Genomic DNA, 19232 nt, shown 5'->3' with positions numbered 1-19232 from the left:
GATTTTAATCATCATGCCCATGTAATAGGGATATCGATATGCTGCTGCGCATGAGGATGGCAATAGAGGAGTACGCGTCGTGGAGCAGCGACATGTCGTTCCTTCTGATGTCTCGATGCGGGAAGAGGTAGAAAAATTTTACGCACATCGTACTTACGCTGCTCATTCGCACTCTATTCGCGGTGTCTCCGACCTCTGCAATACGTTCGTCGTATCCGTGTAATATGCACTGCACATAGCATTCCTTATTCGATATGTAGGCTCGACGCATGAACGCACAAGTCAAGGCTGCACGCAATTCGATTAATCCGTGCACACGAAGGCGGCAGCAAGTCGGTGAACTAGTTGCCAAACCGACTGCGCTCAATGACCATAACTCAGTCACGCCTGGCAAACGCCCGTCCACGTCGGGCATATCGACAGACGTTAGTATGGATGACGCAACTGCTAATAATTTCCTCTCATATCATATGTTCACGACGGCTTATTCAGGCGCCGCGGAGTTGCATGTTGCTCCGATGGCAGCAGCTTGCGTCTCAACGATTCATCCGGCCCACGTAGCCGCTACGACCAATCCTTATGTGGCGTCTATCGTGTCGTACGATTGCTCGACGGATGAGGTGAGCCCACTGCGGAGTGTTCTATATTCCCATTCTTTCAGCTGCCTTGCCTCTTTGATGAAAGTACTGTACACGTTACTGACGAACATTCTTTTCTCCACACAGGATGTCGATGTGTCTGCCGTGGCCACCAAATCAGGCACCGATGGCCCGAATGAGATGGAAATTGTAAAAGTATCAGTCGGAACAACGGTTAGTGACTAAGTTCAGTAGCATTACAGTTGTCAGCATCAGATCTTTATGAACAGGGCCCGTCTGTTACGGTAGAGACGAGTAGCACGGGGTCTGGTGTTAACCGCCAAGAAGCCGCTACGCGTGATCAGCAGCTGTTCGACGGTATGACGGAGGCGCAATTGTTCTACATATTCGACGAAGACGACGACGACTTCGGAGAGGTACGCACTGCCATAAGTAGTTCTTATTACTCGTTCCCACGACGTACCTGACGCAGTGTTACGACGCGGCAATGTGGATTGACAAATCACAATATGCTATTACAGAGCGGCCAATGCGACAACGCAGAATTATTATCCTCTGGACGTCACGAGATAAACTCCAGCACGGAAGCGGACCTTCAGCAAATGTTCGACGGCAGCACGCAAGAGATAACGGTAGTAACGCGTGTTTAAACAGTGTTGAAGTAGATCCATTACATACGTTTACAATAATTCGACAGGACTCTGACGAAGACGGAGTCGCCGCTACCGACTGCGCCACAGAAGTTGCGGGACCGTCTTGGAAGCCCTGATGATTGTGATGAAGAGATTCCATTCCGATGATACTGCTACCATTTTATATATACAATTTGTATTGATGATGGGCGGCGTGGGTGGGGGGGTGGGGGTGGTGACGGCATATGTAGCGGTTTGAGGTGATTGACGGGTATAGACATGACAGTTGGTACCTGTGCGTACAGTGGCATCATTGATCGTTGTTTCTTTAATAAATGCATTTCATTTATCGCTGCTCTTGCTGTAAAGGCATCCCATGCGTACAGTTAATGACCTAGCCTGATTTCAGATGATAGGCTACATAGCTTGACACTGCGCAATAGATGAATGAAGAGTGTTTTAATCGCGTTCATCGGTAGGCTAATCCTATTGTACGTGCATATACTGTGCTAACGTACGTAACAGCGTATATCGTAGGTGCAAATATAACCGACTAACCGGCCTAACTATATCCGGATAGATGCCGGTCAACTCAACGACGGTTGGTATGTGAACCCAGTATTTCATAATCTTTCTGACATCGCTATCCCCGCGACTAACATGACGGGATGTAATTGCCGCTGTACAAAAAAAGTAACAAATTACAACTTGCACGCAATTAATTGTCAACCACACGAAGTTCCGTGAATACGCCGACCTGCATGTTTCACATAAGTCAACCGTTGTTTTCTATTATCCGTTAATAATGTCTGAGCAAAGGGGAGTACACATACTAAAACTGGAACGATACAGAGAAGAGTATAATATACAGTATCACAGGTAATTGTCAATCGTTACTTATTTAGATATTTCGGTCGATAGATACCATTACAGGGAATCCTATTTTACGACAATAAGTTGAAGGAAATGCAATCAGAAGTTCACTGTTAGTGTGCCAACTATCGGCTATTCATTCATTTGACGATGGTCCCACAAGATTCCATCCTGTTCTCGTTGCTTCGAATGTATTTTGATGATGTCGGATTAAATTTGTCTAACCATACATTACCACTACAATTTTCACTACTACCATTCATATTATACGATGTTGTTACTGCATTAGATGTGTGAAGATGAAGTTGAACGCCCCTTTGCTGTATGCCACTTTGAGAGCATGCTTAACAAAAGATGATATGCACTACTCTCAAATAAAGTGGACTTACCTAGCTCTAGACCAGTGGTTCCCAACGTGGGCGATATCGCCCCCCAGGGGGCGATTTGGCGGTCTAGGGGGGCGAAAATAACGAAGGGGGCGATAGGGGGGCGAAAACGGACGAAGGGGGCGATGGGGGGCGAAAAGAACGAAGGGGCGATGGCGCGTTAAAACGACTATATTGGAGTCGGGAACGTAACTACAGCACCCCAAACCCCCAATTGGGAGTGGGGGCCCGAAATCGAAGGAAGCCCATATTTATTTCGTGAATTAACATGAATGATAGAGTAATTTTTTTAGAAATTCAAGCAAATTCAAGCGACTTTTTAAAAAGTTTTCGCGCTGCGCGCGATTTAATATTTTGATGTTGGGATCCCCGTCACCCAACAAAAATACGCATGATTTATGGAAATGGGAGACTTCGGCGTCGGCCATTTCTGCGCCACGGTGCAGCAAGACATATGAAGTTAGAGGTCATGTAACATGCGACTCCGAGAAGTGTGCCAGAACGATCAGCAGCGAGAAGACCTTGGCCAAAAGAAATGCCCTTGTGCTGACCGAAAACTTCAATGTATATACAATATACATATATGTTTAATTGTCCATAGGCACCTCAATGGCTGGCGTCGAATGTTCCTGTCCTGGCGACCTTAACCCTACAGGACAAATGCCATACCGCAAGGAAAAAATTATTTGCCAGTAAAGAAATACCAATATGAAATCATGTGCGTCTTTTAGTTCGGTGCGTTTTGACGATTTCCATCTCCTAACATAGCAGATATAGGAAGTCACGAATTAGCATCATGTAAAGAAGTCAATATAACAATTTTTAATTATTATATAGGGGTCCTACCTTTTCCAACATACCACATCGACCATATTGACCGATTCAAACATGAATTATATAAATTTGTGGCGCTTCGTGCGTTTAGGCGAAATACGGTGACTCACCAAACAGTACATGAAAAAGGGTATAGCTGATATGTAGCGACAAAAAGCCCACTGGCTGAGAGGGGTCTGGGGTTTGGTTTATCACCCTATGGGGCCATAAAAACAACGATTTCTTTCGGGGGGGGGGGTGACGAAGTGCTGTTTTTCGGTTCCCAATATTTGGCGGGCGATGATCGGTGTGGAGCTTGAAAAGGGGGCGATGAGTCGAAAAAGGTTGGGAACCACTGCTCTAGACTATCTTGAAATACATTCGACCCTGTTATTAATCATAACTAGCGGTTACTATGGGATCACAGTAGGCACGGTATGTTAAGCGACAATAATATATATACACAATACACATGCTTGAACAATATATGTCACCATATGTTCATATTTACGTATGGAAATAATTCAGTGCAACGTTAAGTTGAGAATACAGAATGTCAATTAACATAAACCCATTAGAATTGACAACGTGCCCCTTTCGGTGTAATTACCTCATGTACTGACGGTTGAGTCGCCGGTTAACAGTTACACGAATACTATAACCCGAATATATACGTGCGAGTACGTCTCAACCGTATGCCTAGTTATCAAGTCAGTGCGTACTGGTATTGCGATGGTACGTAACATAGGGAAGCAATACGGTATTATATGATAGCTATATCCTGAACACTGAATACAGTTTCAATTGGTGACAGTCATATTGAGACACATGTCTCAATCATATCCTGATAACAACATGACGTAGCACATATTACGATAATTTCAATCCACCAACGCTTCATTAGTGGTTAACTGGTTAGCGTGGAACTGTCTACATAGTTCACCTGCACGCACGAACGCCTGTGATATGTGAACTAACGGGAGGACACGTTGTACCCATGTATACGCACACAAACTCTCATAGATTATAAATACCACCTGTTGGCACTGTATTGCAGCGATTTCATCGTCTCTTGAAAGGTGTACTATTTTGTCATACGAGTAGGCAGCGATGGATAATGCACATAACTGAACAGTCGACAATTCGCACTGTATACAATAAATTGCTGCTGTATGAGTTGTAGTCACGGTCTAATGCGTAAAGCACTGGCATATAATATGTTGACAACCGACCGGTGGTCGGATATCAGCAGACCTACAGCCACCGCACACGGGACTTGTTCCCTACAAAAGTTCGAATCTAATACTGACTAGCCATGTTTGCAGCCAGCAGGCATCCATTTTATGTATCACACCAACCACGAACGACTACGTGACCAGCATTTAACAGGCGACTCATTGCTATCTATCCTCCATTGGCATGACAACGATTCGACAAATATTCGCTTAACCGTAACCAACGAACACAAGGATGGAATCATACGGATATGAAATTGCTTCACATGCGGCAACTGACTTGATTATGACGTTTCGTTTAACATAATTGCCCTGATCGGTATGACGACGTGCGGTATCGAGAACACGCACGGGACAAATCGTGTCGATATATGAGCGTAAAAACGCAACGCAATGGGGCTGTTCCACTTCATTTTGAACACGCGGTGGCGACAAAGGTAACTCGACCCTAATCTGTTTTGTTGCTCTATGCTTTACTATGGGAATGGACTAAACACGGACCCAATTTCGTCTTTTGGCGTGCAACGAGGATGGTGTTGGTATCCATATCAATATAAATCATTCATTTGGATATCAAATAGCTGTTAGCCGACGAAAATGATGCGTTGGCTACAAATATAACTCGACCCAAATGTGTTATTGTGTTCATGCTGGACTACAGGATGCTTACGGATTATACTTGTATATGGAAGTTAAGTTATCACTGCGAAGTGCATTTTTTAGGAGGATGGCGGATTATAAAACGATAACGCAATATTCGAAGGACTATTCAACGATGACTGTAGCTCAGTTGCAAGTAGAACTTGGGAAAAGACATGCTAAAGTCAGTGGGAAAAAATCCGATCTTCTGCAGAGGTATCGTATGATATGTTGAGTTACCCCACCGTACTACATTTCGTGGTACATTTTAAGCTCTTACATGAACCAATTATATCTGCATTACAGGCTCCGAGCATATGACTTGAATTTGCGCGCATCAGCAGTACCAGTTCTTGTCCCTCCGAATGTTTCAGTATTATGGCCAGGGGAAGGATTTTCAGAGTTGAACTCGGAATCTGTAAAAGCGATTCCCAGTATACCACATCCTTTGATTGAGGGATACTTTACTTATCGCCTGGTGCTGTATAGAAAGAAAAGTGCAGACACTAAAGCATTGAATAAAGGGTGGTTAATGTATGAAGCTGGCAAACTTAGAACATGCAGTGTATTGAAGAAGGGAGAGTTTTATTATTTCAATTGAAGTTAGGTCAATCTTGACTATTGTTGATCACTAATTACAAAGCTGTATATGCGACTGGGAGAGCATAAGGGAAAGTTTCACTTGCTACGCAGTGTTCACTCTAGTTGAAAAGACGTTTTCAGCAAAAGAAATGCCTTTTATTATCTTATCTAGTTACAAACAGATTTGTGTATATATGTAACCTGTAATGCATCAGTCTTGCAGTCTAGAACAGTTGTGCGTGTATTTGAAAATTTTCAATAATTCATAAAAATCTTTTTTAGGTGTTATACTATGTTAAACTGAAATTAAAATCTTCGGGTGAAACCCTCAATACAACATGCGAGTGCCCTGCTGGAGGTGGTGATCACGGAACATGCAAACATATTGCCTGCCTTCTGTTCACACTCAGTGAAAGTCAGAGTTATGGCCATCTTAAAGTTGGGAAAAGCTGCACTGATGTTCTGCAGACGTTCCATCACCCAACCAAATCTTATTCGGGTATGCCATATTTCTTGATTTCATGATGAATGGCACAACCATGGTTGATATTTTCGGTTAATTCTCACACTCTAATTTCTAATTTCAGGATCACCATTGAAATCAAAAGACCTGCGCACCGCTGCTAGTACGTCTGATGATGAAGACCCCAGACCGTTGAAATACCGGAAGACTGGCGGTTTCGATTATGACTCTTATGTGAGAAACTCCGTGTTTAAATTCTGCTATAACGAAGCCAAGGACATACCACTAAGGAAGCTGTATACGAAGGCCAACTTGGCAGTAGCTACTATGGAGCACGACTACTGTCAATATTCATGTTTCACAGAGTATTGGGTGGACAGAGGATGTGAGGTAAGTAGATTTTGTCTAGGGGAGAGAGTGAGGTCAAAGCTTGTCTTTTTGTTGACATTGTTCAACTGTTTAGATCACCTCTGAAAAGTGCAAAGCGTTAGAAAGAAAAACTAAAGAACAATCTAAGTGTGTGCTATGGCACTTGGAACGCAAGTGGCGGGTGACGGCAAGCCATTTCGGATCAATCTACCGTGCTCAGAGCAAGAACAGATCAGATGGGATTCTATTTGCAGCGCAATGTTTATAAGTGGAGAATTAAATGTACCGTCAGTGGTTCATGGTAAAACATATGAACCAATGGCCTTGAAACTATTTCAAAAGAAAAGTGGATTGACTGTTGTGAAGTCGGGGCTTCATGTTCACCCCAGCTTTCCCTACCTTGGTGCAACCCCTGATGGTCTAGTAGGGTCTGAATTTACAGTAGAAGTCAAATGCTCATATACTGGACGAGGAGAATCCCCTAAACCTGGACCTAATTTCCGTTTCGTGGTGTATGGCGAGGGTGGTGGAATTCAAATCAATAAAAACCATCCATATTACTGTCAAATTCAGGGTCAAATGGCTCTTAGCGCACGTAAAGGATGCTATTTCCTGGTGTATTGTCCTTGTGATGGAGATGCGGAAATACTCATTATCCTAGCTCTATTTCATGAGGAGTTCTGGCTCAGTGAATTGTTACCAAAACTGCAATGGTTTTATTATTTCTGTTATCGCCCTTTTGTTGCCAAAAATGCACCAGAATTGAACTGAACGAATGTTCGAATATACCTATACGTTTTCTAGGTTCTCCATCATTGATTGTTGACAAATAAATATACAGTAAACCAGTTCTGTTCCATTGTATTTTGTTATTGAATTTTCATCAATTCAAAGCACGACAAGACTGCGATACAATGGAAAAAGACAGGAAGGTTTCGACATGACTTTGAAGCAGCCTTTGAAATTGGACACCCATCCGGGCTTAGGCGATGTGAAGAGGGGGCATGCACAAACAGTTGGGTGTGGTACTTAAATGCTTTTGATTCCGAGATGAAGAAGTCATTGAAAATTTTTGGGCAGTGAAGGCAATAGAACTGATAAATGAACTTAATGTAGTTTACGCATATCTTATATGTTTAGGCCACCGAATCTTTTGAACGGTTAACCTGGTGGTGACCTCTTGATTTGCGGTGTTTTGAAATGATGTAAAGGTTATTGAACTGATACTAGTGTCTAAGCATATTGGTCGACAATGCTGTTGCGAAAATTGCATATCATGAAACACACGAAAATGATCTTATGAGTGTCAGGTATCCTTGATATATCAAGTTCCTTCTTGAGAATTTTGAACGTTTTAGCGAGGCCAATAATACGTTCAATATGGATACGCTTTGATGCCACTCGTCTGTCCTGAATCACTTCTTTCGGATCAAGTTGACTCCTTGATTTCATGAGGTGAGGCGTATTGACAAACACTCCCTTCGTAGCAAACAAGTCTTGCACCATTATGCCGCGGTCAGCCATTATGCTATCCTAGGCTTACCATATTTCGGAAATGAAAAAAGAGGACACTTTTTCGGAAATTTCAGACAAGCAAAACTGGAGAAAAATTCTCAAAAACAGGTAAATTTCACCCGCTTCATGATCGGTTGACTAAAAAAAAAAAAAAAAAAAGGTCTTCTTTTCGCTCAGAGCTGAAATCACCACTTTCCCCTCCGAAATACCCGCCGGAGCTTCACTTCTGCGCTAATTTGCGGCATATCACTCGCAATTTCCTCTAAATCTGACCTAAATTTTCAAAAAAGAGGACAAAATCTCAAAAATGAGGACAAAAGGGCGTCCTCCGAGAACACTTTCAAAAAAGTCAAAAAAGAGGACAAATCCTCTTAAAAGAGGACGTATGGTAAGCCTATGCTATCCCCAGGTTGAAGCATATCAGGGTTTGATAACAATTCAGACCTCTCCATAATCTGACGGTCTGTTGCTCTGCCTCCATATGTATCGGATACATAGGATACGAGTCCGGATGGTGAGCAGCCAATGATAGTCTTTAAGGTATTACGATTTTTATAAGAAGAAAATGTTGCACTTTGCGCCAAAAGATCAGTTGGTTTTTGTATAGGAATTTCAGTTGCATCCAGGATAACTCTAGTAGGAAACTTTTTCTTGAAGTCAAGTGGCATTGTTTGCTTCACTGTCTCACAACTAGGCCAAACTTCCAAGTCTTTTAATTGGTAATACAAAAAATCCAGCCATGTTTTAAATATTCTTCCCGCAGTCTGCTTTGATATTCCAAACATAATGGACAGTTCAAAATCCTCTTTAGCTTGCCTCAGTTTCATCAAGGCTAAAAACAGATGTTCCTCTGGATTTAATGTCCAACAGCTGTAATTCAATTCGTAGGCGGACGGGGCCAAGAGTGTTAAAAAAGAATTTGAAGTGGCTGTAATTGTCGAAAGAAGTATAATATTTCATGGCTTCATCGTTCGAATGATACATCTGGAGCGGATTTAATGTTGGTTGCGTATTGCTATGAGCTATGTATTGTTCAGGAATGGCAGAATTGCTAGATTCGTAGCTCTTCTCAGTATTGTTAGGAGTTACCGTTATCGGTACTGCCGATTCAACAGTCTCCTCACGTTGTATATCGTGCACATGCAGGAAAACAGTACCCGTGACAGGTGGATCTTTTGTAACAGATTTAGGTGTCGACGGCTCTTTGTAATATTTTATTAGGCGTCTTCTGCAAGGTCTTGCTTTCTTGAAATCAAAGACTGATGGGACTGCATCTTTATTACGCCTCATCAGATTACCTGTAATTCAAATAGATACTTATTATATATATAGTAGGAACTCCGGTCAGCAAATGTAAATTACATATGTTTGACAGGAATAATAACGCTTATGTAGCGAACTGATCGAAGTTCCCTTACCTGTAGCTGGTGATATGTGATAATCCTGTTGGGTGAAATGAGCCCTGCAAACAACTGCCCCAGGACCAGGGGTCCAAAGCTTTTGTTTGTTAACAGGATCTATCCTTTCAATAGCAATAATCCATTTTTCACGAACTGATGAATCTTTTGGGATTAAATGACCGCCACGTCTCACACAATGAGGCACACAACAACACGGCATAATATGACTTTCGAGCACTATAACGTACAGTTTAAGCTGCTGGACTGAATGTTTTGGGTCGAGTTACCTTTGTAGCCATCGCATCATTTTCGTCGGCTAAAAGCTATTTGATATCCATATGAATGATTTAAATTGGTATGGATACCAACACCATCCTCGTTGCACGCCAAAAGACGAAATTGGGTCCGTGTTTAATCCATTCCCATAGTAAAGCATAGAGCAACAAAACAGATTAGGGTCGAGTTACCTTTGTCGCCACCGCGTGTTCAAAATTAAGTGGTAGTCCTATAGCTGCCATCCCGTGAGCTACAATTTAATTAAACTTGTCTCAATGAAAAGCTAGTGTCGCACCGATTCGTATAACACTAATTAATATGTCAACGTGGCAATGGAACCACTACAAAATATCCGTCAAGGCGGAGTGTTCCTAACAACCTGAAACACTTACTCACACGCAGCACACTGACCAATTGACCGTGATAATGGAAATTATATCGAGCGACTATTCGGAAAAATGCCGATTTTCATAGCAGCATTTAAATTGTATGTCCGGAATCAGATCAACAATCACTTTCTATGAGTATAAGTATTGGTAAATTTGAGTGCCCGGAGGGCCCGGTCAACTGTATGATGACTATGACTAATTATGCTGTTTTAGCTGGCTCGGTATTAGGCCAGTTTAGGTATTCAATGAAGCTTAAACTAGGTTTACCGGCATATCCTACACCACTTGATGATATCACTAGATTGGTTAATCCTCACGCGCTGGTGCAAAGCGAAAGTCACGATTTATTCACCTTTTAACAGCAGCTACGACGACGAGGTGGATTTTTTCTAGTTAGCCGTGGACATTGCCAGGTTTAGGAGGCTGGTATGGAGCATTGGTTATAGTTCATGCAAAGCGACTTGATTGAGTCGTATCGTAGCCTATGAAACATATTACAAAGCTGCGAACGCTACTGGAACTATTACAAAGCTGCGAACGCTACTGGAACTAGCAGATTTCCGAATTCATGATCGTTCCGCAACGTTGTTACCGAGTGCAATAAAATCGGTATGCTCGAAAAATACCAAACTATCTTTAACGTGACCGATAACGGGGAGTATATTATTTGTGGCGACACGAAAGTTCCATATTTGAACTTACACATATTACGTTGTGTTATGACGTCATGATGGGTGATAATCTATTACTAGCCTCGACATATTACGTGACTCATAATCGAATCAATCAGGCACTCGATTTTGCCCAGCCCTACTTATTTGACTGGACCTTGCACTCAGAGAGGCTAGCACAAGCATCGTGGCAATGTATATTACTGTTGCATTATTCACTCTTGATACGAAAGTAACACATTGTGAAATATTTCAATACAATTGATTTTGTATCGGGCATAATCTTCTTAATTTAAGAGGTACAGATATCATACGAGAGCATGCCTAATGACATCGTACACATGTCGGGTTATATAATTGCAACTACTGGACATTTAACGTGCCACAATTCTATGTAAAACACTTTCAAATCTACTGAAAATTGATCTGATATCAGTGCATTTGAGCGGTGTAGCCTAATCCTGGTTTTGATACAGTCATGATAAGTATCGGCTGTTTTTACTGTCATTGCCAAAATCAGACTAAATCGGCGTTGGAGTTTGCATTCGATTTATATTGGAATACATCAAGAACCAATAACAACTGGAATATAATCATTATTGAGCCATAGCAATAGCATTTTTTCTTAACCTTTTTAGCGACCATACCCCTTGTGCTTACAATGAGATTTATCGTAGCCCATGTCCATTTACATCACAGTGTCTGATAATACCTACAGTAAAATCAGCAAGCCCATTCACTTGAAATCGCGCGTAACGCGGGGAATATGTTCCAATTGAATCAATTGGCATGGAAAATATTCCAGAGCGTATAGGCCTAAGTCCACAATGCATCTCGTACACCCTGATGCGGTGCCTGGTACCCTGACATAGTATACGAACCCGGCTGGTTAAGAACCCCTGGGATTGACAGGTCCAATCGGCGATGAATTTATCGGTGTTACAGCTGGAGAGCGCACTACTACCTTACTCGCTAACGATAATCACATGAATAACGAGCACAAACAACACCTAGCATATATTCAACTATACGTCGCGGGGGTCACATAATACCAATGGCTGCCACACTGACCTGATTAGATAGCTATGTACCCCACCAACGCAACTACAACCTTTTGATATATTACTATTCCCCATGACGGTATCATAGTTGGTGCGTCCGTAGGATTTCCAACCAAGTCACCGTTCCGAGTCGCAAGTCATTCTCTGATTTTGCCGGTTGATTCGACTCAACTCGAGTCACTTTAATTTAATCACCCAGTCAGTATGATATCGAGTAACGAAAAGGACGCATCAAACCAACTCACGATTCTCAGTCACGATTCATGAACGGGCCATGTCTTATCATGATACACTCATAACTAAACGTAATAAGATGATCTTCTATAGCATGGTAGCTTTTAAAATTGATGTGATAGTGAAGTTCGTTGAGATTTAGGTTATTTTATGGGAGTTTTAGCGTGAACTTTACGTTCTTATATCTACAAAAGATATACGGCACTGGAATATGTTAGTGAATGCTTGAAATTACAAAATGCCGTCGCGGGCCGCGTGTTTGAGACCTCTGTAGTAGACCAACATTAAAGTAAAGACCGTTGTCGATGATACCGGCACTACTATATGACGTAATGCACGTGACACACCTAGCGCTCATGCACATAATCTACATCACCGTGGGCGTATACAGGCGGTTATCTTATTATTAATATTGATTGCGACTGTTTATGTGCAAGTGCGCAAACTACGTCATGAAAATCATTCATAATAATTATGCTCGCATTGAATGACGACAGCTTGCCGTCTGTTCAGGACCCGTTTGCACTATCGAAAAGTCATCATTGAATGTCGTATTTATTGACACAGCTCATTCAATGTCTTTCTTCTTGGATCGGCGAATGACCATTGCAATCCGGGTCGTGCACTCAAGGTGCTCGACCGAGTAATCGTAGCCCGTCTCGCCTGAAAGGAACACGAGGTAACGTAACCAGTTGGTTCTGAGTATAATTGTATGCTCCAATACGACGTACCATCTTCGCCGATGTCATACGCCACGCCATGGGGATCTCCTTCGTCGGACACTGGTTCCACGCTGCAATGTATTGGTGATAGTCGACGCCATAATCAATGTTATCGTATAATAAATGCTCACGATTCGTATCCGCCATGGTCGGCATCACCCGATCCGCCCGTTGAAAGCTGTGAGTCCCAACTAAATGCACCACCGTTTTTTGTATATAATACCGTGTATATAAACAGGACAGTTAAGCGATATGGTGCGTGTACAAACCTGCGTGTTTCTACTTCAGTCACAGTCAACCCCATCTCGATTGAGGAGTCGTCCGTCATCCAGCTGTAATATAACATTATACCTATCATTATCCATGATAGCTGCATATTATACCAACTAATTGCACACCAAGCGCGTGTCTATACAAGTACTATACAAAACAGTACTTACTCCTCAGCCGTGTGTCCGTCGTATTCGGTGTCCGTGGGGTTCAAACATTCTTCTGTGATCGCACGTATCTCCGTGCCCATTTCGTCAATTTCGACTATCTCCTGTATACCGGCGTGTTCGGTGTCCGTGGGTTTCAAACATTCTTCTGTGATCGCACGTATCTCCGTGCCCATTTCGTCAATTTCGACTATCTCCTGTATACCGGCGTGTTCGGTGTCCGAGGGGTTCAAACATTCTTCTGTGATCTCACGTATCTCCGTGACCATTCCGTGAATTTTGACTACACCTGTATACACGCGTGGTCTGCCATCTTTTTTTTCCGTAAATGGCCCAGTCGCTACACTTGAACATGAGTAATCAACGCCGGAACTGTATTGGCTTGACTATTGTGACGACATAACGCTATCGTGCCGGACGGGGTTGGCATTAGCCTGATGAAGTGTGCGGTTCCCGTATTGGTCGTGCGTATAAAGTAAAAACTGCTGCCTTTTCCGCATTACCGTACAGTGGATGGCTAGTGGAACACTGCATATATTGACATTTTGCAATGAGTAGGGGTTACAGACACGCGAGCCATGAGGTCCTAATTCGCAGCCCGCTACGTGATTTGATGTTGCAGAAGAACTCTTACCAAAGCATTTATAAATGGCGACATCAATTTCATTGGCATCATATTGTGGTCGTCGTGGGCATGGCGCCTTGAGGTGAAATGGCGCACCATTGCCAATACCAATACGGTTAGGAACTGACGTCGGACTTCCGCAAAGACTAAGCTTAGCTAGGAGACCGTTTTCAAGCAAATAAAGTGGAAACCTCGCCCCGATATAGCTTATTTAATCCGAGTGACGGAAGTCGACGACAGTAGAGGGGAAATTGTGCGACCGTCTACATCAGGGGTCGCCAACTCAAAATGGGTCGCGGGCCACTTTACAAATTTCGTGGCGGCCGCAGGCCGCAAGTAGTCACTATCGATATAAACTACGCAACAACGTTAAAACTCAACGTCAGTACAACGCCGTGCTACCTAACATAGACAATGGGCATAGTGACCACAAAAGAAGTAATATTTTATTAAAGGAATAAAAATTCAAAAAAAATCATTATCATCAAGTTCATTTTATTTTGAGCTCTGAGCTGTGCACGATACATGAAAACGCTTTTCAGCGACCAAGTAATCGATATTGGGGCTAGCGAGATACGTTACTAGCTGAAAGACCATCTCCACGTTAAGCTTAAACTTTTTTATACACGCCCCCTTCATGATACTGAGAAATCTCGCTGCCCCCTTACCGTCATATCACAAGATGCAACCAGAATGCTAGCAGTCTCGGCGGATAGTTTGATGGCATGGAAGGTTATGATTGTTAATTGATGAGACAATTCTATCATATGAATTCCGGACTATACACAAAACTTGAATTTGAAGTAAATCGCGCGAAGCGCCAAAAAATTTTTCACTTGACCACAGCTCCGCGCCCCCTTCAGATGCTTTCACACCCCACAAGAGGGGCGCGCCCCCTAGTTTGAGAACCACTGCCCTATGCCGTTTTCCAAACGTTTCGGTCTTGGCAGTGTCTGGGCCATTGCATCTCAAGGCAATAGGCCCAGCTCATTCATATCAGTTGGTTATTCTCCCTCGATGGAATGCTGTTGACATCGCCAAAGCCAAAGCTAGTGACGAAGAATGATGTTGGGCACCGAAGAATAGCCGTATTTTGAAACAACAACAACAACAGTGTGTTGAAACTGTAGTCAATTTCAGCATTTCAAAATGGTTTTCTGAGCTTTCTTCCGAAATTTCAATTCAAGTCGCGGGCCGCAAAAAAAATGACCTCGAGGGCCGCGTGTTGGTGACCTCTGGTCTACATGAACTTATATCAGGCTGTGTTAACGGGTCTCAATATGCTGATATCTTTTGCAAATTGACTCCATAATTTAGGAGGCGTTTTCGTTTCTATTGAAATTTTCCCCGTGCTATGCACGGTTCAACGCGAGTTGCCTCATTACTTTAATATAGTAATGCTGTGCTCCTCCTAACGAAGTAGGTTTGATTTCGGTATGTAGTTATAAGGCCAGGTAATTCGAGCACTAGCAGATCGTATTGTACCAATTTTCAGTAACATTGTTTGGCTAAGAACGGTTTTAGTGAAACATTTTAAAGCAAAACGAGCGACAAAAGTTGCCTTTTCAATGATACACTTGATAGCTTAAGCTACATATTTGCCTATTTCTTGCACATCTGAACGAACATACTGTTGAGTAGGGTTATTTCGTTTTGTTCTGGTATCACAATGTTGAATTGGTTCGTGCGAATGACTTTTATTGCACAAACAAATGGCGGATGGAGCTACAAAAGGTTGAAAAGCAATGCGCTGTAATATCGGCAACGGCCTACAGCAACTACAAATGGTATGCGCAAGGTTGACTATTAAGTGATCCTATATATCTATATCCGACATAATATTACATTATAAGGCATGGTTTGCAATGCAAAATGAGAAGATACTGAACAAGTGCAACAGTTACATTAACGCGCCTTATGTTATATTGCACTCATTCGAAGCAACGTATAACACTTATTTGTGTATGAATCCATCACGTAAAATACATTAATGGACGTGACTTGTCGATGGTTCATTACTAGGGCTGGGCAAAATAGAGTACCTGAGTGATTCGATTCTGAATCACGTATTACGCTTCGAGTCGAGTCGAGTATTCCAGTATCACTCATTATGACGTCACAGCATAATCTACCATGTTGGAGTTCAAATACGTACCTTTTATGCCACCAAAAATAACATAATGCCTGTTATCCATCACGTTACCGATACTTTAGTATTTTCCCGACCATACCGATTTCATTGCACTTCTTACAATTTTGTGGGATGATCATGACTTCGAAAATGTGTTAATTACAATAACGTTCTTAGCTTTGTGCTATGCCTGGTATGCTGCGACACGGCCTATCAACAACCTATCTAGGTTTCAAGGCTTCCTCAGTGGCAAATAGTATCAAAACTATAATTTTCTTTAGTAAAATACTTTTCAGTTGCGAGGAGCGTATAATTTCAGTACTCGAAAAAATCATATTTTGCTACTCGACTCGAATCATTAAAATTAATACTCGATTCAGATTCGAGTACTCGAATCATTGTGCCCAGCCCTATATTATTACACGAAAGGCGCCGTCCATTTGCAATCGGTCTGAATGAATCACAGTAGGGGGCGTGTTGCGCATAACTGTTCATCGATAATAAATCATGTGAAAAGTCGGCACTTGCGTAGATTATTGCGCCTTGTGGTGTAGACTACGTAACTAGTCATACGACCCAAATGCAATTTGATATGTTATGGTTGATTGACGTGTAATACGTGTATCGTACAGCTACCGTATATCATCGCCGTAGTCATCACCGTGTAGCTTCCCGCATCTTATTCAAACTCTTAGCAACCTCCTAAGTGTTGCTATAGCATCCTCACGTTACAGATGAACTGAACGGACGTAGTCAATATGTGATGGATTGTATTGTGCAATCAGCAAGTGCAATGATTATGACGAATGCTGACGACTCGGCCACGCAATCATTATCGCACGTTGCATACATGTCGTAACGGTCGCCTTATAGGTGCATGGGGACAATGCTACTCTTAATAGGCAGCAGCAGCATGGCAGACACGTCGGCGACAGAGTTACCCGAGTACACCATGAGCGTCAGAGAAAGCCATCGGAAACGGGCACACTTCTGGTCCTTAGGGTGCAGTGTGCCCTGTTGCTCCGGGACATCAATAACAACACTGTGTACGTGTACTCCGGTGGCAGGAAACCTGGGAGACGGGCTGACGCACAGTGCGACGGCTTCTTGATGGTGAGTAGTCGTGTATGTATAGGTAATCAGCCAACGTATAGCGTCAGTATAACTGTAATTACGTACGATGTAATACAGACTAGAAGTCTATCCATGGCCGGACGGTGATGGTGAGTAGTCGTGTATGTATAGGTAATCAGCCAACGTATAGCGTCAGTATAACTGTAATTACGTACGATGTAATACAGACTAGAAGTCTATCCATGGCCGGACGCATATCCAGCACCAACGTTCAGAGAACCCTGCAGGCTGCCAGTGAGCTAAAGGCTAAATTCCTATCGCCATTGGTGGTGACCGAGCCGATCGCATACATGAACAGAATGTGAGTCTGCTACTCGTTATTATGCCAATAGTAATAAAGTAGAGTTGCTGTCGTAGTATTAGTTGTATGCTACTCGTTATTATGCCAATAGTAATAAAGTAGAGTTGCTGTCGTAGTATTAGTTGTATATGTCGCAGTGCGATGAAAATGGCATGTAATCCATGCAACTTTTGCACAGGTACTCCAATCCGTCGACCCACATACCGATGAAGCTGGCACGGATTCGCTACCCCGTCCACGCGATGACGTCGGCGACTCGAACCGTCGCCCTAAATTCGATGAAACGCAACGTGGCAGCAATGCGCCAGAATACTGCCACAGGATTACCGGCCGTGCCATGGACCTTTCATTATGCCAGGAAGTACAGGATCTACTTCAGAGAAACACTCGAACTTATGCGCATCGCGCACACGCTGGTTATTTCTTGCGGACGCGAAGTGTGCCGTAGCGGTCCGCGGTGTTGAAAAAAGTACCAATATATGTTTTAAATGTACACCGAAATATCATTGTATTTTGTGTATGTCGATGTTACATCAGGAAATAAGTTTATAGAATGTCATCGCAGTCGGCAGCACTAGCGCGTTACAACAGCAACCAAGTGTACAAATCGGTGGTAGGTACAGTGAGGATGGCTAGCTCACATTTGTTAGCAATAGATTTTACTTATGTAACATACTTTGACACTATGAGTGAAGCGGGTAGTAGCGAAACTAACTTGTAACAGGTATCCGTGCAGGTAAGGTGTTTACATGAGATCTATAGTACCTTCGAACTGCAACGTTTTGTAGTAATAGGCCTACCACGAATTGTGGGTATGTCGTGTTTTATGTCAACAACAAAGAAACGCTTCAACCAGGAAAGTCAATCGGTAACTTCAAGGCACACGCCCTCTACAATAATATCACGGTAACGGATCTCGCAATATTCGCTCTGTGCTATGTTGTGTTCATCGTACACATCTGTAATGAACATTAATAGTACGTGACTTGTTAGCAACAAAGGTCATTGGTCCAAGACGTACCAGAGCATGTGACGATCACTGTTATGGCAAGCGACCTGACGTTGGTGACCACAATATCGTCCACGCATTCGGCTGCCTACGACGTACTGTGAAATTATCATGTGTTGTGCACAGTACAACATCCTTCTCATAACTTGTAAGTTAAAGTAGCACTCGCCGTCGACGACGTATCTATGTGGTACATACGTCACGCGCCGTGAGTACGAAGTAAGAACTGATGCTTTTGCGTATTAACGTACAGTGCGTGACTAGTGGGACACTGCATATATTGACATATTGCAAACCTGCGAGTGTCGCTGTCTAAAATGTCGCTTTCTTCTCCTGGACCGGACTCGTCACTGGTCGTCCTTGGAATCAATATTATCACAATGACCAGAAACGCAACGTGATTTGGCACAACACACAGATTTTAACGCCTTAATGCTATTTTACGTGTAATAACCGAACTTACCCGCGAGCTGTGTCCGAGCAAGTTTCGGGCTCCTGATCAGTGCAGAACAGTTCCCGAATCTCGGGTATATCATCTGGGTGCTCATTGTTATTCTATGTATTTTCTCGTATTTATGGTATGAAACGTTCGTTCATGATGATCGTAAAAGCGCAATGAACGCGATGCTAATTGGCAATTGAACTCCTATCGCGCACCATAACTATAATATTAACCATAGTGACGCATGAATGGGTCGGCAAAGATGCTGGCACAGGTAAACGGTATTGGCTGCAC

The 19232-nt window shown here is 42.8% G+C and overlaps 1 protein-coding gene and 2 long non-coding RNA genes across 3 annotated transcripts; all 3 read left to right on the top strand.

The window, feature by feature from the left end:
- Nucleotides 1–497: 497 nt before the first annotated feature.
- On the top strand, nucleotides 498–1438 carry LOC145435725 (uncharacterized). The gene is made up of 4 exons (XR_013913979.1): nucleotides 498–620; nucleotides 726–1015; nucleotides 1121–1231; nucleotides 1297–1438. It is a non-coding gene; the product is annotated as an uncharacterized LOC145435725 (long non-coding RNA).
- Nucleotides 1439–5870: 4432 nt separating this feature from the next.
- LOC145435372 (uncharacterized) lies at nucleotides 5871–6859 on the top strand. The gene is made up of 3 exons (XR_013913829.1): nucleotides 5871–6258; nucleotides 6347–6612; nucleotides 6686–6859. It is a non-coding gene; the product is annotated as an uncharacterized LOC145435372 (long non-coding RNA).
- A 9923-nt stretch (nucleotides 6860–16782) lies between these two features.
- Nucleotides 16783–17998, top strand: LOC145435276 (uncharacterized). The gene is made up of 3 exons (XM_080312594.1): nucleotides 16783–17165; nucleotides 17354–17487; nucleotides 17666–17998. The coding sequence occupies exons 1-3, from the start codon at nucleotides 17163–17165 to the stop codon at nucleotides 17949–17951; spliced, it is 423 nt and encodes a 140-aa protein (XP_080168720.1). The 5' UTR covers nucleotides 16783–17162; the 3' UTR covers nucleotides 17952–17998.
- Nucleotides 17999–19232: the final 1234 nt, after the last annotated feature.

The sequence above is a fragment of the Botryllus schlosseri genome, chromosome 3, assembly GCF_051294905.1.
Source record: "Botryllus schlosseri isolate E-star chromosome 3, Bs_hap1, whole genome shotgun sequence".
Classification (NCBI taxonomy): Eukaryota; Metazoa; Chordata; class Ascidiacea; order Stolidobranchia; family Styelidae; genus Botryllus; species Botryllus schlosseri.
This window is presented reverse-complemented; position numbering and strand designations above follow the sequence as displayed.